Raw genomic sequence first — 20,646 nt, 5'->3', positions numbered from 1 at the left:
TACAACTGTACCGATACGGGTCAACTGTGTCAACCAACTGCAATTGGTCTTGAATTTTTAATTAGGTTTAGGTACGATTGATATTTTAAGTAACCGAAGCTATATACCTATAAATCTTTATATAATTTTTATTTATCAGTAATAAACTAATAACTAATAAGTAATAACATTATATTTTTAACAGCGTACCCATATCATTTACTCGGAATTCTGCACAATTGAAATGCTGTTGTGTTGTAGATGCTTGAATAAATAATATTATAAATTAATTTTAAACTAAAACTGTTGTAAAGGTTCATAATAACTAAAGTTTGCTATGACGAGTTGTTTAAAATAGTTTTTTCTTGATATTATACCAAATTTTGAAAATGTTTCCTTCTTCATGACAGTTATTGATTAATTATAATTTTCACTGCTAACATTAATTTAAACATAAAGTCAGTGTTTAAATAATATTGAAGTCCTATGTAGTATCTAAGCTGTTCTCTCAAAAGTTAGACTTTATAGCAGGTATTAAAAAAAATTATCTTTTTTTTTATCTAGATAAAAAAGTACTTATCTAATCCCAACACTGCACTTAGATTCACTTTCCCATCGAACAAGATACTGTTAAAGAAAACTAAATAGTTTTATTACTGCTCCAAACAGTTGTGACAGACACAAAAAAAAGTGAATCTTGCCCATGTATTTTTAATATTTTTAAACTGATATTATAATTTATAACCATGTGTTTAAACACACTTATTTACCCAAGGAATAACATTTTATATTGACATATATAGAAAAAAAAATAAAAACATTTAAAATTTAAAATGTCCAGTTTGAAAATGTTTTCAAATATGGAAAACGATAAAATTAACATTTGGAGTAAATTTCAAGTACCATCAACAGTTATTAGTTTTGAATAAATTACTACAAAATAATATAACCGTCCCATGAGAAATCGAGAGTTGTAAATCCAATGTTGTAAAAATTTAAGCAAGCACAAAAACAATTAACGTCTTGATTAGTATACAATAGCTAGTAGCAAGTAGCAACAAGTTAAAAATTTCCATAGCCCGTTCACAAGTTTATTATTTTTAAAAAATAAAATATAAATTTCGCACTGATAATCATAACCATTACGCAATAACGAATTTTTAAGTGGCGCTTCGAAAAAGCGAATAAAAAAGGTCTCGGCTGGTACTTATGCCGAGAGTTAGGCGGTCGGCGCGGAAAAGTGACGTCACGTATGAGCCGAGGACCAGGCCGTCGACCCCTTAGATCATATTATACAAGTATGTATATTATTATTAATACCAACATATTATGATCTATGGTCGAGCCGTACCGCGGTAGCCGGCGGGCCAAGTCGCCCGAATGATGCGACGATGCGACCTTCCCATCGCTCTCCGACTACATTATAATATATATTTTCGTGTCGGATGATAGCGTGTGCGGCGCGGCGTTCAGTCGAGATAGTGACGTCACGGCGGCGTATCACTCTCGGCGACTGGGCGACTACGACGACGATACGTGCCCACGGCCAGTGTACCGTTACTCGCTCGCAAGTCACAACTCGGTACTCACAAGTCACACTTACCCCGCTGCCAACGATATCGTGGACGTAGCTCCTGTCCGTGTACGTTTTATTCGCCGTTTGGGTAAACGGCACGATCGCACGCCGTTACACGCCCGGCCTTTACGCCGTCCGCGTTAAATATCGCGTATTCTTGCACTGCACACATTGCCGTCGAATGCCGTCGCTGAGTTTGAGAACGACTGCAACATGAGCCCACCACGACCAGAGTTCCACAGCCGTGCTTGTCGCGCCCGTCCGTCTTGGTGCCCGTGAATCGAGCAATGTTAGATTTAGGTGAGTGTCTGCGCGACGACCCCGTACGTACCCACTACGGAATAGGTGAAAGAAATCTATATTTCATATCTTCTGTGTACCGACCTTAAGCAATGTTGTATAGTAAGCAGCAAATACCACTGGCTCTCGATTGACAACTATCAGTCTGTGCACTGCGATACCTGCTGTACCTACTTGCGGTTACTGCAGTACGCCCGGTGCAATCCGTTTGGAATGTGGTTGTAACACACAAATGCACAATTTTCATTATTCATTACCTACACTTATCTATCTATGAGACTTTTTTTTCAATATACCCCAAAGTCTGTTCTTTACATTTTTCGTTTATGTGTTTAGATATTGGCAAAATGGGCGATCACGTACAAAAATATGTCAACGACAATGACATGAATCTTAAGAATTCGTTTTGGAAAAAAAACATTAGAAATCTTCCCGGAAGGTAATGTGTTTTATTCAACTTGCCTATGTTTAATAATATGATATCCAAAAAAAATTTTTTTGCAATAAAACGTTTATAAATAGGTAGAATTTTAATTTCAGGGCAAGTCCTAAGAAAGAAAGCAAATCTGTATCTTCTTCAGCTTCAACTTCGTTTGATGATTTCCAAGAAAGTGTCAGTGATGCATGGGAAATTGAAGCCGAGGATGAGATACTACGTATATCAGGTAAAGAATCTATGATTTAAAACTGTAATATTGTACTGTTTTCAAGACTGTCTTAGACTCATAAAAATCTAAACAATATATACTTTTGCCTATACATAATAAATTAATTAATTCTGACAATAGTTCAAAATGGAAAACATTTTTATACCTAGGTACTAAAGTACAATGCATGGAAAGTTTCATCAAAAATGGAATTGAGTTCAGTCGTTGTTCCTGACTTAAAGATAGTAACAAACAGTTCCTAATTTTGTTTTTCTCCTATTATTGTTCTTAAATTATTAACTAAAAAATATGATAAAATATTTTATATTTAACTCTTATTTTAATAATTTTAGTTATAATAAAACTCAGACATAACTTTGTATTTCAAGTGGCCCATAGTTAGTTTGTTTTGTGTATGTTATGTGAGGTTATGTTAGTATGGGGGTCACAAATAAGTTTTTTTTATTTTTTTCTTATGCTCACCCTGCAAAAAAATCTATGTACTTAAATTTTTTGATTTATTAAGGAATATTATAGTTATTAATACATTTCAGGTAAAATTTTTAACATAAAAACATAAATAAATATTATAGATTAAAAATTAAATTATAAAACTATGACTTAATTTAAACTTAAATCTTTCTTATATACTTTATTTTTGGTACCTACATAATTATGAAATTCTTTCCAATTTATTTGTCTGTTTCATAAATCTATTAAATATTTTGAACACTAGTTGTTTTTTGATAGATTTTATAATTTTTATAGTACACACAAAAATGTAATTTAGTAATAGACATTTGGTTATTGACTATAACAAATAATACATTTTTTTACAATTTTATTTTATATTTGAACCTAAATAATGATTATTTATTAGGTACTCTGTTAATAATTGTGGTCCACATATATAAGTTATGAACATTAAATAGTATTTAACATGGTTTTTACTCTATTCATATTTTTATGTAATTTTCATGTTTATTTATTAATAAATAATTTTTTTCTTAACCGACTAGTTGATGTTTACCTACTCTTCTATTGATTTTTAAAATTATAATTCATAACTGATTTATTATATTATGTGCATTGTGCATGAAAAACATGTTTTTTTCTGATCCCGTATAATGTATTTTTCTATAATTATGTAATTAAATATAGTGTTTGAACTATGATATAATTGAACAAAAAAAGTATGTATTGTACTGTAGAAAAATATTAGGTTTTGAAAATTGATCTATCTTCATTAGTTTAGATAGAAAATTGTTATATATTTAGATAATTTAAAAAAACTATGCCTAAAATAAAATGTTTAATATTAATAATATGATGAATATTATATAAGTCAATAATATATTGTGTATAAACTCAAGAAGAAATTATACCCGCAAGCATTTTATCCATCTTACTAATGCATAACATGGAAAATGGACAATTTTAAAATGCTTATAACTAGCTCAAAATTAAAATAAGACAAAACACAACATATGAAGTCTCCTAGAGAATATTTCTACCTTTAAATTTCATAACTGTCCTATTTACTCTAATATTAAAAAGTAACAGAGGAAAATAAATTCTTCTGTTAATTTGCCATGTTATGCGTTAGTAAGGCAGACATCCTTTTTTTTAGTTCATAAATTGCTTGAAAAACTATTTGTTTAATAATGGCTACCATCTATTAAGTGCCTATAGACTAAACCTATTTATATAAAGTAGTCAAATATAAGAGTATTTGTGCATGGTCATTAGAATTGTATGTTTTAGTAAGTTAATGTCTGTTAATTTAAATTAAGTACCCATATTGTACTTTTAAAATTGATATTATTTATTTCCATGATGAAGTAGATGATAATACCTATGTTATAATGTTTTGACAATCATGGACACACAAATGTAATACTATGTACATACATTTTAATATTTTAAAAAATAACTTAAAACCTACTCAAAATATAGTAAACATATTATTTATAATAATATTTATTTCTTATCTAATATGTAATAAGTAATAACTAATAACTAATAAAGTGGTGCAATAGAAAATAAATTTGAATTCCCCTTAAATAATCTTGGTTGAAAATCTTAATTAGTTTAATGTCTCCATACTAAAATAAATAAATTTATTAAAACTCACTATATATTTTTAATAAAATTACTGAATGACAATATTTGTTTTTATAATACCTAACTAAGTATTAACTTATAAAAAGTATGTGTATAAAGAACTAAAAAAAAAAAAAAATGGTATATTTAAAAATATTAATATAATATTACTATACAACAAATACTGGCATTACAGACAACTTACAGATAAGAATTCTATACACAAAAAACTGAGTAAAACAAGTTGATGGTAGGATAGACCTTGCATAGACCTTGTCAGTCTTTGTAGTAATGACAGACAGTAGTAATGAATTGTAGACATTTTTTTTTGCGTATTATCTAAATACAGAATAAATTTCCAAATATTTACATAAATATAATAAATTATGGATGTATATTATGCAAAAAATAATAATTTCATATTCAATAATAAATAACATTATATTATTAAATAGTAAACTATAAAAATAATTGATGGAAAAATGTCCCCATCAAAAAATGTATCTGGGGGAAAGGTCCATTTACCGTGGTTATATATAGGAGTCCGCGATATCTACATTTATATATTTAACAGAAAACATAATAGATATTAATAATAATACGTTATACATTATTATTATGATAATGTGTATATCGCATATTACCTATATTATTATAATATGCATAACCAGGGTTTGAAAAATTAAAAATATATTAATAACTGATAGATTTTAGGCAAGTTATAAAGAATAAAAAATGTTTGTAGATGTATCTTCAAATCTACCAATTTTTTCCATAACACATACATTGGTTTTGTAATTATTTATTTTTTATACAAGTTGGTTAACTAGTTGGAAAGAAATGGTAAAACAGCTGTTTACTTCAAGTGAAAACGAAAAAACTTTACAAAACGTATTAGAAGTTTTTAAAGTTTTTGTCATCATTTTGTTACCTAACAAAATTCAAACATTAATATAAATTTTATTATCAATAAATTATAAGTTTCTAATTATTTTTGCATTTTATATATTTTCAAAATACTAAAATGCTTTAAAAATATATTTAAAATTTAAAATGCAAAATAAAAATGTTTGTATTAGTATTTCAACTACATTTATTTTAAATAGGTACTGCATATGTGTACAACTAACTCTTGACAAATAAAAAACCTAACATACATTTTTCAGTAGCATATTAACCTTATCGGTTTGTTATCAAAAAACAATATTTCTCTAAAATCTTAATGTCGACATAACATTGTAATTGCTATGGAACATGACCTCATCATGCATATGTACGGTTGCTAGGAGGCCAGGCAATACAGGGCTGTTACTGGAGTAATTTGACCCCTCTTAAAATGGTTTTCCATGAAAAACCATCAAGTTATTTGTTTACTAATATAACTGTAATGCTTATGTTTACTAATCCTATTTAAAATCAATCATAAACATAATATTTTATATATTATCATTTGTAACATTAAGACTGTTGAAAGTGAACATTTTTAAGGGGTTGGATTTAGGCAATATTCTATATCCGTCACAAGATCCATTGTGAATTAAGTGTGACTGTGTGTATAGTGACTGATCATTAGTGTGCGTGAGATCCCAAACACTTGATGTAATTAAGGATAAACTACGGCTAAAATTCTTGGAAACCAGTAATACGCGCTGTCACAAGTCTCTAAATTTTGCAATAAAAAAAGTTTCAACATAATAGATCCAAAAAGCGAAAGAAAAATTTACCCAGTACCAAATGCCCAATTTTAATTTTGAAAACATATTTAAATTCCTTATTCTATTTTCTAGGTTATATGGGAAATGAATTTTCAATTTTTTGTACGGTTTAATTAGTATACTACCAAATGAATTTTATTTTTTTATCACCTTTACTCAAGTGTTACTCAATAAAAAAGAATCGAGAATCCATTTAATAATAACATTTCACATAACAAAACCTAGAAAAGAGAATAAGGAATTCAAATATGTTTTCAAAATTAAAATCGGGCTTTTGGTATTGGGTGAATTTTTCTTCTGCTTATTTTTTTTTTTTATTATTATTATAAACTAAGACATTCCTAGCCTAAGTAAGGCTATCTATATCTAGGGATATTTGACAATATACTTATTTTTTAACAGGTAATAACATTAATTAAAATATTTTTAAGTACTAAGGATAATTAACAATTTTAAGATATACAGAAATAACAATGTGATTATAATAATATTCAATATTTACATATTTACAATAATTTAATAACTGTATGTAACAGAGAGGTCGTAGAGTTATCTGGAAGATGCGCGTGTGTAGAGTGAAGATTTGGATGTTGAGAAATGGCTTAGTGTAGGAGGTCGTGGGGACGACCTCGTTGTAATCGACGATGAGTTGGGTGAGTGAGAAGGTTATAGTGAATTGCACCTGATGAGTTTGGAAGAGAGCAGTGGAAATTTTTTGCTAATGTTTCTATATGATCTTAGACTAAAAATAACTCCAATGCTCTTTGAGGCGTTGATTTTGATCCTCCAGTTTTGACACCAGTGGGAGAGGGTATTTAAGTGATCTTGCAGATTTGTAGTTATTGCTTCGATGTTGCGTGATTTCTTGAAGATGGTTGTGTCATCTGCGAAGAGAACAATATTTGTGCGTGGTGATTGAGGGATGTCAGAAACATTTGTTCGTATAGGTTGAACAAAATAGGACCCAGTTTGAAACCTTGAGGTACACCAGCAGAGATAGACTTGAGGTTAGAGGCACTGTCGTTAATTCTGACTGAGTATTGTCTATTTAAGAGGAATGATCGAATTATATTGAAAAGATATGTTGGTGTGTTTATGTTACGTAGCTTAAAAAGGAGGCCTTCATGCTACACTTTATCAAACGCCTTTGAAATGTCATTAAATAATAGGTTTAGTGTGGGCATTTGTTGTTGAATAATTTGATTACGGACTAAGATAGCTACTCCACCCATAGCTCGTGATTGTGTAACACGATCTGCGTGATGTAGATTGTAACGAAGAAATTTAATTTTGTCTAGACTTGATAAGTGTGTATTTAGTTTTTTATTTTAATTATAATTTAAAAAAAAAAAATGTTTTTAGCTACATTAACTGGTTAATATTTATTTTATTATTAATTATTATTTTTATTATTTTCATTATGGTTTTTAAGTTTAAATTAGAGCTTAAATATAATCATTTATTTCTTTAATTAGTATACTGTTTGTATCATGAATATTTAACACACTATGTGAATGTAGTTTATGTGTAAAATGATTAAATTTTTGGGACCCTGTGATGAATTAGTTTATATTTTATATAATTTGCAATTTCATCAATCTTAAAACATAGTCATTCCTCCATTCAGTTTATATATATTTTACTTACAAAGAAGAACTCTCTGTTCAGCCTCACTGATAGAATAGTTAAACAGATAATTGATGTTTGCGAGTAAAATACACAGTAAGCGGATAAGGAGGGGCCCCTTTAAAATATATAAACAGAATATTTATTTTATATAGATACATAATTGAAAAAATAATAATAATAACAGAAATAATTTAAACGTTATGCACAAACTCTTTTAGAAGCATAAAAACTATAATATGATATTGAAAAAAAATAATTAATGTTTAATAATAAAACTTAGTCTTGACATGGCCCTATACAAATAACTAAAAAGTTAAGGGTGTTGGTGCCGGTTTTTCAAATTTTATGAAATTCTATATAATTTGAAAATTCTATTTTATATTTTAGTTACTTCCTTAATTTATTATAATACTTTTCTACTAATCTACAGCCCAATACCTATTTAGGATAGGGGGAGGGGGTTGATACAGTGTATTATATAAATGAAAATTACTTCACAAAATAGTCAGAAATATTCAGATTTCGTTAATTTTTTTATTTATTTAAAAGGAGAACACTTTTCAGGTTGGATTAAAGGTCGAATTTTGATTTTACTTTAAATAGTGGTAGAAAAATAAAAAATATTATCCATTATTCAAATGCATATTTAGCTTCTATTATTATTATTTGGAAAACTGGCCTTTGATCCGACCTGCCAAATGCCAAATGTTCTTTAAAAAAAAAAATTAATAAAATCTGACTATTCTACAGAGCGTGAAAGTTTTTCCTGTAAGACATGTTTTTGTACTAAAAATACGCCGGCTCCGACATTCTTAATATCAAAATTATCACAAATAGATATAATTTTTTATTTAATGCTTGTTGTTTTATAAATAATTTTAAAAAAACTAAAATATTTTTAGACAATTTTAGGTACCATTATTGAATTAATAATGAATAGATTCAATATAAATACAAATACTTAAATTTTTAATGCAGATTGTTCTAATGCGTTGTCCTAAATTGGATAGAATACATGTACCCCAACCTAGCATACATTTTCTAATAAACGTATAAATACAAACGATTATCTTAAAATGATTCTATTTTATTTGTAGTTAATAGATTATCTTTTACTTTCAAATCATTTCCATAATATATAAATTTTTTAATCTATTAGTTACATGTTATCCATAAATTACATTAAAATTGTCCAGACAATGATTATAAATTGAGTATATCTTGATACTTAAACTATTCATACAATTGTAGTTATAAATACTATATGCAAATTTTTTTACTTGCTTATTATGTTTTCCAATAGTAATGTTTATTACTTCACCCATTAGTTTTATTTTGTGTATTCAACCCATTGAATTTCAGACGTGAAAATTTCAAAGCGTGTGGCCCATTCTGCTGCTGTCAATGTAATTAATAATCATAAGGCTTCGATTGAGGAAATTCATAAATCAAAAAACTACTCAAACTCTGATCGTAAGTCTTATTGTTTTAGGAATTTCATCTTTATTGTATTTGTAAATATGGCTTAATGTTTTATCATTTCCTGTCAAATTGTGTTGTTTGTTGTATTTGCGTCAATTGTCATTGTAATTTTTCAATGTTCTTTTTAATCAATAACACAAAGAATTGATTCACTATTTGTCTTTGAATAGTTAATATCTTGTGTGTTATCATGGTTATTATTATTATCATTAAGTATTTATTGCCAGTAAAACATAATGTGATGTACCTTGGTTATTTGTTTACACAGATTGTACCTTATAGCTATACTACTATGCATCCAACACTTAAACACATTGGAAATGTGGTTGTAGGAACTAATAGTATTACTATTTTTTGTAAAAATAATATTATAAGATCAAAATTATAATATACAAGAAAGTTATCTATATATTTTATTTCATTTGTGCATTTTAGCAAACATCATCCCAAATTAGGGCTACATGGGTACCCTTGTTTTTACACAAGACGAAGTTAAGGCCCGTGTAATAAAAATACCCGTGTATACTCGTGTATTTAAATATCCGTGTATTTAAATACCCGTGAGCTAAAATACTCATATATTTACAACTCAAATACAACTGTATTTCAGTACTTTGCAGTTCTGACTTAACGATTTCTCCACTTTCTGAACTCAATATGACAGAAAGCATATCATATTATATTGTGTTTTTTAAGCAAAACTTTTAGGTATTCATAACATACTTAAATAATAGGTAGGTAAGTAATCGAGGGCTATACAATTTTTATTATTAATAAATAACCAATTATTTGAATATACATAACGTAACATAAAGTATTTTTGAATTCTGAATTAATATACAATATACAAGGGTATTATACACGGATATATACGGGTATTAAAAACACGGGCCCGGGCTCCGTGTACCCGTGTATTCTATTACCCGTTCACAACCACGACCCCTATCTCAAATAAACATCATTATTGTCCACCTTAAGTTAAATATTAATGTTTCCAAATTAGAAGTAAAATTTTTTCTCTACTCTTTTTCAAGGAAATATTGAGTCAACTATTACCATTTCTATTAGTTTGTCTAGTCTATACCATCACTGATGGGGAGTATAAGGTTAGCTAAAATTGTATTTTCCAAACATTTAAATATTAATTCATTGTTTATAATTAATAGTTGAATCTTGATTTTTATGTTCTTTCTTATAAAATAAAATAAAATATTGATCATTGATTATATTTCAAGAAGTACACACCAGTGTTAAACACCTATATTTTATAATTGTGTATGTGTAAATAATGTATCTAATATAATTGTTTCATTACGAAAGCCTTTCTCTGGAAGATCTCTTTACTTTATAATTTCATATAACTTTTGTTATTTTTATTATCAAACTATGCTTATCGTTCATTTACTATGTAACAGATGGCATCACGGAATTATAAATTCCTGTAGTATAGATTAAAATAATATTTGACATATTCTACTTAGATATAAAATTTAAATAATGATATATTAGGTATAAGCAGACTATTTAACAAAAAAAACTTGTGGTTATAATTTATTTGATTACTATTCAGATATAAACAAACTATAATATTATAAACTTTTTTAAATGTAATTTTTACTGTCTAAACAATTGTTGTGTAATAAGCATAACAAGGTTGGTTTTTTTTAGCTTGGTGGCTTAAAGTGATATCTTAAACTTATTGAAATTTGTATAATTTTTTGAAATTGTGCGTCAGTATAAATTTAATTGTAGTCACATATCAAACTAGTTAGTGACTAAAATTAGTCTTTTTAGAAAAAGTATTTAAGTTAATTATACATGTTGATGGATATAAGATTATTATGGATTATCTTTAATTTTACAATTTATATTGTAAATTTGTTGTCAAATACATAATTTATTATTTTATATTATTTCCTAAAATAGTATAGGTATAATTATAATAAATATATATATATATATATATTATATACCTTTATTTTTTGTAGCACAAGGAGAATCTAGTTCACAAACTTATAAAGAATCTCGGCACACAGAGAATAGAGTGAATTTTCTCAGTAAGTCTTGAAATAAGTTATAAATTGGATTTAAATTATTAAATGAGTATCATATTATTTTTATTATTTAAGATTCTGAAGTTGATACAAACAAATTAACAAAATTCCAAGTGTTGCTTGAAAGTAACTTATTAAATTTAGAAGATTTGAAGAAACTTAGTTGGTCTGGTGTGCCTGTAGAAGTACGTCCTATGACATGGAGACTATTAGCAGTAAGTTAGTTTAAAATGTCTTGAAAATAAATGTCTAGTGATATTGTATTATATATAAAATGTATTGTCTAATACATTTTGATCAACACTTATACTCTGTTTAACAAGAGAATAGGCCAGTTCTGTCCATACCCATGTGTCACACTGCCATGGTATACCTACTCCATTCCAAATAAGTCTGGAAAAAATCCCGACGGAAACGCGTCGCGGTATGCACATGTGCAGTCTCATTGGCTGCGGTCGGCACGGCCAACTACTGCAGCCAATCACAGTGGTTCTACCGTTCAGAGGCTGTGCAGTTTTTATAGACTTATTTGGAATAGAGTATAGAACACAATATGTCACATAGAGAAATGTGAGAAATAACTGAAATTTGTTGGGCTAAAGCACTTTTTCTTTCTGGACAGTGGACAGAGTATTTTTTTTTTTTTATTGGTCTTAAGCCCGGCAACTAAGGCCATTAGCTGTATGTATGTAGGTTTTTGGGACGGTAGGGGAACACACGTTTTTTTGTGTTTGGCAGAATTTTCAAGTGGGCACCCGTAGGTATCTGCCATGCCCGGGTGGGGGATGGCGACAATTCTCAACAGCCGCCGTGACTCGGCTGAAGAAAAATGCCGCCCGCGACCGAGGAATCGAGCTGGCGTCGGCTGCGTCGCAAGCTCTTAGACCTTTCGGCCACTCCGTCCCCCATGACAGAGTATTATATTATATATATTATATAACATATAAAATTAAAATAAATAATATATTATAAATTATAATATATAAAGTTATTTTACAAGTGATAAGATTTTAACGATCCTGATATAATGTAAAAATACAATACTAGCAAACAAAAGATTTTAAAATATTATTTATATTTTATTTTAATTTAAAACCGTTTAGAATAATACAATTTTGATGATTAATATTATTAGAGCACAGAATAGATTACATTTTGTATATTGTAATTCTAGTAATTATAATATTTGAGAAATTGGTATATAAGGGGGGGGGAATTTAACTAAAAAAATCACCACGGTACTGCTTCTGAACTATCATTGTAAAATGTAAAGAGGATGCACATCTTTACATCACTCAAATTACATCTTTAATTTATTATTTTATTTCATAGGGTTATTTACCGACAAGCACTGAACGTAGACAAGAAGCACTTGATCGAAAGCGTATTGATTATGCAAATCTTGTCAAACAATATTATGATACAGATAAAGATGAAGTGTACAAAGATACGTATAGACAGGTTTGTATCTAGAAAACATTTAACATTTTTAATTAATCGTTTGCTTATGGTTATGTATTTTTATTATCTATAGATTCATATTGATATTCCACGTATGAGTACTCCTCTTTTCCAACAAACAACTGTGCAAGAAATGTTTGAAAGAATCTTATTCATTTGGGCAATCAGACATCCTGCATCTGGTTATGTTCAAGGAATGAATGATTTAGTTACACCTTTTTATGTTGTCTTCTTGCAGGAATATCTTCCTATAGGTACTAGTATATCAATATTATTATCATTAAATGTTTGACTTAAAATTTACAAAAAAACAATTAATAATTATCAACTAATATTTTAAGGTACAAATATTGAAACACTTGATGTTAGCTCAATATCAAAAAAGAACCGGGATTCTCTAGAAGCTGATTCATTTTGGTGTTTATCAAAGTTCTTGGATGGTATTCAAGACAATTATATTTTTGCCCAGCTTGGAATTCAGTATAAAGTTAATCAGCTTAAAGAACTAATTCAAAGAATTGATGGTAAGTGATATTTTATTTGTTTTAATGGGATAAATTATTACTCAATATTTATTTAGGCACACTTCACGGACATTTAATGAAACACGGAATCGACTACTTACAATTTTCATTTAGATGGATGAACAATTTACTAACAAGAGAATTACCACTGAGGTGTTCAATTAGGTTATGGGATACATACCTTGCAGAGTCTGATTGTTTCGCTATTTTTCAGCTCTACGTATGTGCTGCATTTTTGTTGCACTGGCGACAAGAATTACTAGAAGAAAAAGATTTCCAGGTAATAGAAAGTTAAATGATTGCTTTATTCTGCGTTATTAATTAAGATATTTCTTTTAGGGTCTCATGATAATGTTACAAAATTTGCAAACACAAAATTGGACAGATACTGATATCAGCTTATTAGTAGCTGAAGCCTATAAATTGAAGTTTACATTTGCTGATGCTCCAAATCATTTGACTACAAAAAGGTGATAATTTTTCTGTCATATTGATGACACACTTTTATATATAATACATATACCGCAAACCGTATTTATTTTTTATTATTTAAGATAATTATAATTTATTATTATTGATTATTCTGCCGTTTTCATTGTTTATTTTAATTTTAAATAAAATTGAAATTCAAAATTTATACATTTTACATTATTAAGTTTACTGTATATATTATATTGATGAATGTCAAAGTTATCTAGTATATTTTTGTTTTATATTTGTATTGTTATTGTGCTCCCAATACAGGGTGGATTGATGTTTATTGTCATTAGTGTGCAAATTCAATATATATATATTTTTATTATTTCTATTATTTTATTGAAAAAAGAATAAATAATCATTAACTCATCATTTTGAACAGGTTTTAATAATAATGAAATATATATAATAATATAATTACAGATGTATTGAATTTTATATTATGAACTTATGGACAGTTATGGATCATATCTGAATGTATCTGTTAACTTAATTCTAATAAAAAACATTAAATTGAATTGTGTAAAATTGAAATTGAATTATAGGCTCATTTATAATCTTAAGTCATATCTGAATGTTTTGTATCTTTATTCTTAATATCACATACAATTTCTTTATATGATAGATTCGACATTGATCAACTTATTTATATTTTTTTATACAATTGTTGAAGAAAAACTCTTCATAGCATACAATGATGTTGGAAGTACACCTGTATATTGTTATGTCACATTATTCTTTAAATCAGCTACAACTTCAATGATCACCTGGCTATTTGAATCTGAAAAAAATGTTACATTATGGTTAGGAATGCGTATCCCAGAGTCTAGTCCTTTAAGAAAGTGTTTTTACAGATTTTTTTTTATTCAGTGAACTAAATGAAGGTTTATTTAAATCTATCAAATACATAATAAACTTCTAATGATGATATTATATCCAGTGCTATCATTAAAATTAATACCTATGAAAATAATTAGTGTTTAATGTAAATTGTTGCTTTAAATATAGCTTTAAATGGTTTTAGAGCACATTAAAAGAGTCTTCTTTAAAACCTTCTTCTAACCTTTAAAGAGTTCCTGAGGTATACAATACATTTACAGTCCTTTTCACGAAAAGTGGCCCTCGACGTTAGTGCGTCTGGTGGCGGTATTTCTGAAAGTATTTCTTACTATTGTCCGCTAGAGAGCCGGTAAATTAGCCGCGCTTTGTTTCGCGCGTGTTTTAGAGCCCCTGCGTCAAAACGTCCACCAGGTGCGCTAACGTCGAGGGCCACTTTTCGTGAAAAGAACTGTAGTAGAACCGACAAATTTTATAGGTGAAGAACGGTAGAATCATGAGCAAGATACCTTTAATGAAATTAAAACATTGTTTTTGTAAACTAAGATAATATTGCATATTATACACGTTTGATTGGAACAACAATAGAAATACATCACATCCCAAAAACTGAAAACATAATAATATTCAACAATCTGAGTATGAATTGAGTTTGAACAGAGTAATCTGAAAAAAAGTAATATTGGTAATAAAACAATAATTTAAGAATCGACATTAAATTTAATTTTTTTACTTAAGAATCATTTGAGTTTATTGATGTACTCGAATCAGAATCATCTCCAAAACATTCAATTGCTGTATTCCGTTTATAAGCAACCATGGCTATTTCACTAGCAAAGCTTTTATCAGGTAATTGCATAGAAAAGCTTTCATCGGGGGGCAAGTCTAATGCTACTTTACGCACTTTATTTATGTACCGGGCTTGTGTCTCATTACTTTCATCGTCATCAGATAAGTCATTTAACTGTGGATGTTTTTCTAACAACTTGCATTCTCGTTGTTTCCATTCTGCTTGTTTATCTTTAAGCGCCACTTTCAATTCTAACATTAAATTATGATTGTTAGACTTATCAAATAATACTTCATTACAAAATGTATTTTCCATATTTTCAGTAGGTTCTTCAGATACACCAAAAAATAATTCATCTTCACAGATTTCTTTGATTGGTTCATTGGTGTCTGTATCTATATGGTCAGTTACTCCAATAGAATCATTAGTTAATATAGATTTATCTGTTTGATTATTATTTTTTTTTAGAATGTTAATTTGTAATGTTGAAATAAGTTCATTAAAAACACTGACATCTTTTAATAAAATATTCAATGTACTATTTATATCATCAATATTGCATACTGAAGAGTTTTCAAATGAGTCTTCCATGAACCGAACATGCACCATCATGTTTTGTAAGAACTGTCGAATACTATATATCTTTAGTTTCAGATCAGAATTCATGTTTGTACATTGAACTGGTTGTTTACTATGTTCTATAGTATTATTTTTGAACATAGAATAAACATTATACTCATCATATAAAACACTATATAAGTTAGAATAAATTTCTTCAATTTTACCAATAGTTTCAATTAAACGATTCAAATGAAAAAAACTGTGAGGAGTCCATAATGCTGGACATAAACACAGGGCTGACTGTTTCAAGAATTCTGATTGTAATAAAAAATAAGTGTACTTGGCTTTCTGAAACATAATATAATAAATTACTATGTTTAAGTATAATATATTTTATAAATATCAAAAGATTTAAAACAAGATTAGGATCTAAAACATAGTTTTTATTGGAATAATTATTCCAATGCTAACCCAAATTATAAACAATTACTATATTATTTAAACTGAATATATTTTAAACATTCAATTAATATTCATTATTTCAAGATATACTTACATTTATATTTTCGAAAGAAGTGTTTTTTAAATCAATTTTGCAGTCCGTTTTGTACAAATAAACAATGTTAGAAACAGAATCTTTTAGAGGGAAAAATGTGTGAACTTCAGATATATTATATACAAGATTATTGATCAAATCTTGTAACACAGTTATAAGCAGAGTTCTTAATTCTGGCATCAATAAGTATTTGAAGGCATTAGGATTTTTACCATCATATGTGTGAAAACAACTAAAAGAAAAAAAATTATATTCTATCATTCGAAAATAAAGCAAATTAATTTGTTTATGATATTTTGATCATAGAAAATCTATATGTAGTTTTAAGGGTTATTTATCCAAAATACAAAGAGTAATAATAAATTAAAAAGAATGGAAATTAAAATAGCAAAACTCAAAAGTAATAGAGAAATCCAAAATAAACATCATTTTCCGTGGATAAATGAAAAGGGGAAATTATATTACATTAATAAGTGTGCCCAATTCTTTAGGAAAAATAGGAAACAGTTCACCGAGAGTATTTCTTCAGCATAGACCGGTATAAATAAAAACAAAAATAAAGTGAAGAGGAACAAGTGCAGTTGCGTAGGTCTGCGTGAAACCGGCTCTATATATTATACTTTTATTATTATTATGATAGACCACATATTGGAAGGTAAACTAATAACTAATAAGGAATGTTTTCAGTTTTTATTTAAGTTAACAATTGTTTAATAATACCAATAATTTGAGCTATAATTATAAATTTAATTTAATTTAATGAAGTTATTACCTATTATGAATATTGCTACATTCTTGCACAAAATGAGTAGACTTTTGTATCAGCAGAGATAATTTTTCCATGGATTGAATAGTTTTCATTGTAGTATTTTTTATCGCTCTATTTTGGTTTAGGTTATACAATACATCCATTAAAACACAACCAAACCAAAAAATGAACATGCCTACGATTGTCCATTCATCCCAGAATTTTGAAAAAAACATATTCATAAGACCACAGAATACGCATAGTATAAGTAGAGTAATACTGAAAATAATGAATCGTTAACATTATAAAAAATATAATTAAGATCTCCTTCTAACAAACATACAATATGGCAAATTTTACGTTCACAAAATAACACATTTTATTCTGTAATTTCTAAAATTAGATTGAATACATATGTATAATTACCTCTTATAATATTTAAAAGGTTAAAGGAAGATTATTATCTAGGGCATCTAGTAACATCTAGGTATTTATCAATATTTTTATTAAGAAGCAAGTTATGGCCATTTTTAAACTGTACATTTTTTGTAAATTTTAAAATGATCCTAACTTACTTAAAAATAATAATATCAATAAAATCCTCTGAGATGCCCTAGATAATATTCTTACTTTTAAATTTTATGAGAGGTAAATTCACTCTAATTTTACAGAGTAAAATGTGTTATTGTGAACTTAAAATTTGCCATATTGTACATTTGTAAGATAACAAATGCCGTTGTTGCATCCTCTTAGGGCCAGTATTACCATCTCCCGTTAAATTTAACCAACTCCTAACCGGCCGAATTCGGCCAGTAATAAAATCTGTTATTAGTCAGTTAAGCGTAATCGAAGCATACCAATGATTGTAATACTGGCCCTTAATGGACTATTGACATAAATGTTGTCTAAAATGGGTTAGATGATAAAAAATACTGACAAAAATATTAGGTTATTAGGTCTGATATCGTTATCATGATAATATAATGAATTTATGGCAAGATTATATACATTAAAACCAAAAATGCTATCATTCACAATAATAATATTATGTTTATATTATGGTTAAAATAAATAATTTAAAAAAAAAAATCAATTAAGTTAATATTTTAAGACATACCTAGATAATAATTAATAATTAAAAATGTATTGAGATTTATTCTGATTTTTTTACCTTTTCCGTTTTGTTAGAAATAGAGGATATTTAAAGTGTTCTGATGGAATAAATTCCTTAATAAATAAAGTATCTTCTTTGAAAATAAGTTGACTCTCCATGATTATCTTGATTAATGTTACACACAATGCAAAGTCCTAAAATGGGTTAAAATGTTATTTTAACAAATTTAGAGTAAAATAATTGAACGGGTTTAAAGAAACTTGTCTAGAAGTCTTGAATTTATTTCTTTTTTTATGGTAAGATATTGAATTTGGTTTTGACCCAATTTTAATAATGATTACATACTTTTTGATTTTGGGTTGGTCTCATTATTTTCCTTGAACATTTTTGTACCTGATAAAATAAAATCTCTAGATAATTGTTAACAGTTAGGCACTGGGTTTTACTTTTAAGCAATTATGAACTACCTAGTCAAAGGAAATAATATATTTATCGGTAAAAATAATAATTTAAAAGCTATAGTTGTTTAGGGTATAGTGTACTTTTTAATATTGAAGTTTCAAACTTACTTCAGTTGGACAAAGCTTTTCACCAGGTTTTCGTTTAGAAACTTCAAATTCAGAATATCCAACTGCATTCAAATACTTTTGCAAATCTGTGCCCTGAAATATAAATATTGATCAAACATAAACTAGAAATTCCCTAGGCTAAACTGATGTGAAAAAAAACATCTAGATATTTGGAAAATATAATTTACATGCAGTGTCGTGTTTACGGGTTTTCAGTCTAAAGGCACTTTCCCATCCAATCACTCCTAAATTTCAATGCTCTCCACTCCCTTCCAACTTTGGGGGATAATGTGGGACAATTTTAAGCCGATTTAGTCTAGAAAGCCTACAATTTAGTTATCTAAATGAGTTACAGCTACAGGTAAATAATTTGAGATATTTTAATATTCAAGTACTTACGTCTACGACAACATCTTCGTCATCGATTTCCATCTTGGATACATGAATTTAATTCTTAAGCGTAAATGTCAGTGAAGCATTTGAATTAAGTATTTTTATTATTACTTATTTCTCAAACACTCGAGAGTCAAGTCGAGTCAAGACCATAATATTTATTATTCGGTTATCGGTAGTTGTGTTATCAGGTTGATATCAATAGTAAAGTTGTAGGTATCAGTCCCGGTCACGGATTAATATAGAGATACTATGCTATCAAACATAAAGAGTGCAGCAACAAAGTTCGGGTATGTATATACCATGAACTAAAAATATATTCTTAGTTCATGGTACCTATATACATTTATTCAGGGCCATATCTACCATAAGGCAGGATAGGCAACTGCCTATGGCCTCCGTTGTTAGAGGGCCTCGGGTTTTTATGAAGACTATTTTTTATTTTTTAGAGTACTACCTTTCATCGTATAAAATAAATATAAGAAACATATAATATTTCAAAAAAAATAAAGTGATTAATCCTTAGTATAATAAAATGTAAATGAAAATAAATAAAAGTCTATTTTTAATAAGAAAGAATTGAAAACTTAGGTTTACTATCAGTAAAAAGCGATATTACATCTTCTTCAAACTTTGATGACATAATAAATGAATTTGCTTTATAAAAAAGCAAGAAAAGTAATATTATAAAATAGCTTATTAATTATTTCTATTATAAATATAAAAATGTATTGTCTATTACAGTTAATAAATAATATAAAAAAAAAGAAATGTTTAATTTTGTTTTCAATATCAATAATAAATATACCTATATATATTAATTAATAAATAACAGGTACAAAAATTCTGTAGCCTGTAGAGATAATAAATGAATAACTTTATAATTATATTTGGGAAAATGTATAAGTAAATATTAAATTAATATAAATTATTATTTTGTTTTATACAACTCGTTTGTGGGGGGGGGGGGGGCTATAAACGCTTCTGTTGAAAAGGGGCCACTTTTTTATTTTGCCTAAGGCCACAAAATGCCTAAATCAGGCCCTGCATTTATTAATGCGTTTCAACTGAAGTTTTGAAATTTGAAATTTCTACCCAATTATTAGTTAAATCTATAATCTAATTTACCAT

General features: G+C 27.8%; 2 protein-coding genes across 8 annotated transcripts; one reads left to right on the top strand and one right to left on the bottom strand.

Moving 5' to 3' along the window:
* The first annotated feature begins 1,436 nt into the window (after positions 1-1,436).
* On the top strand, positions 1,437-14,319 carry LOC100162377 (TBC1 domain family member 22B). 2 transcript variants are annotated; one of them, XM_001948036.5, is made up of 11 exons: positions 1,437-1,855; positions 2,192-2,294; positions 2,396-2,520; positions 9,312-9,422; positions 11,420-11,488; positions 11,561-11,700; positions 12,818-12,946; positions 13,020-13,200; positions 13,288-13,470; positions 13,527-13,750; positions 13,810-14,319. In XM_001948036.5, exons 1-11 carry the CDS (start codon positions 1,843-1,845, stop codon positions 13,942-13,944), a joined length of 1,413 nt encoding a protein of 470 aa, XP_001948071.2. In that variant the 5' UTR covers positions 1,437-1,842; the 3' UTR covers positions 13,945-14,319. The 2 variants fall into 2 exon arrangements, with proteins under 2 accessions (XP_001948071.2, XP_003246451.1); XM_003246403.4 differs by lacking the exon at positions 9,312-9,422 and having other exon boundaries at positions 1,439-1,855.
* A 199-nt stretch (positions 14,320-14,518) lies between these two features.
* Positions 14,519-19,709, bottom strand: LOC100167172. 6 transcript variants are annotated; one of them, XM_029488241.1, is made up of 10 exons: positions 19,522-19,706; positions 19,311-19,447; positions 19,123-19,215; positions 18,899-18,946; positions 18,611-18,747; positions 17,464-17,718; positions 16,692-16,923; positions 15,518-16,483; positions 15,294-15,450; positions 14,519-14,728 (listed from the first exon to the last, which is right to left on the bottom strand). In XM_029488241.1, exons 4-8 carry the CDS (start codon positions 18,920-18,922, stop codon positions 15,518-15,520), a joined length of 1,614 nt encoding a protein of 537 aa, XP_029344101.1. In that variant the 5' UTR covers positions 18,923-18,946; positions 19,123-19,215; positions 19,311-19,447; positions 19,522-19,706; the 3' UTR covers positions 14,519-14,728; positions 15,294-15,450. The 6 variants fall into 6 exon arrangements, with proteins under 6 accessions (XP_029344101.1, XP_016662271.1, XP_003246452.1 ...); XM_016806782.2 differs by lacking the exon at positions 19,311-19,447 and having other exon boundaries at positions 15,518-16,272; positions 16,360-16,483; positions 19,522-19,705; XM_003246404.4 differs by lacking the exon at positions 19,311-19,447 and having other exon boundaries at positions 19,522-19,705.
* Positions 19,710-20,646: the final 937 nt, after the last annotated feature.

The sequence above is a fragment of the Acyrthosiphon pisum genome, chromosome X (genome assembly GCF_005508785.2).
Source record: "Acyrthosiphon pisum isolate AL4f chromosome X, pea_aphid_22Mar2018_4r6ur, whole genome shotgun sequence".
NCBI classification, from domain to species: Eukaryota; Metazoa; Arthropoda; class Insecta; order Hemiptera; family Aphididae; genus Acyrthosiphon; species Acyrthosiphon pisum.
Note: the sequence above shows the minus strand (reverse complement) of the source record. Positions and strands in the feature narration are given on the sequence as shown.

Excerpts from the sequence above, each read along its gene's own strand:
- LOC100162377 (XM_001948036.5), top strand. Across the intron at positions 9,423-11,419 it reads AAACTACTCAAACTCTGATC|CACAAGGAGAATCTAGTTCA; the intron begins GTAAGTCTTATT and ends TATTTTTTGTAG. Across the intron at positions 13,201-13,287 it reads GCAGGAATATCTTCCTATAG|GTACAAATATTGAAACACTT; the intron begins GTACTAGTATAT and ends TAATATTTTAAG.
- LOC100167172 (XM_003246404.4), bottom strand. The coding sequence starts at position 19,554 with ATGGAAATCGATGACGAAGATGTTGTCGTAGAC. Across the intron at positions 18,748-18,898 it reads GACCAACCCAAAATCAAAAA|GACTTTGCATTGTGTGTAAC; the intron begins GTATGTAATCAT and ends AACCCATTTTAG. Across the intron at positions 16,484-16,691 it reads CTTCTTTCGAAAATATAAAT|AAAGCCAAGTACACTTATTT; the intron begins GTAAGTATATCT and ends ATTATGTTTCAG.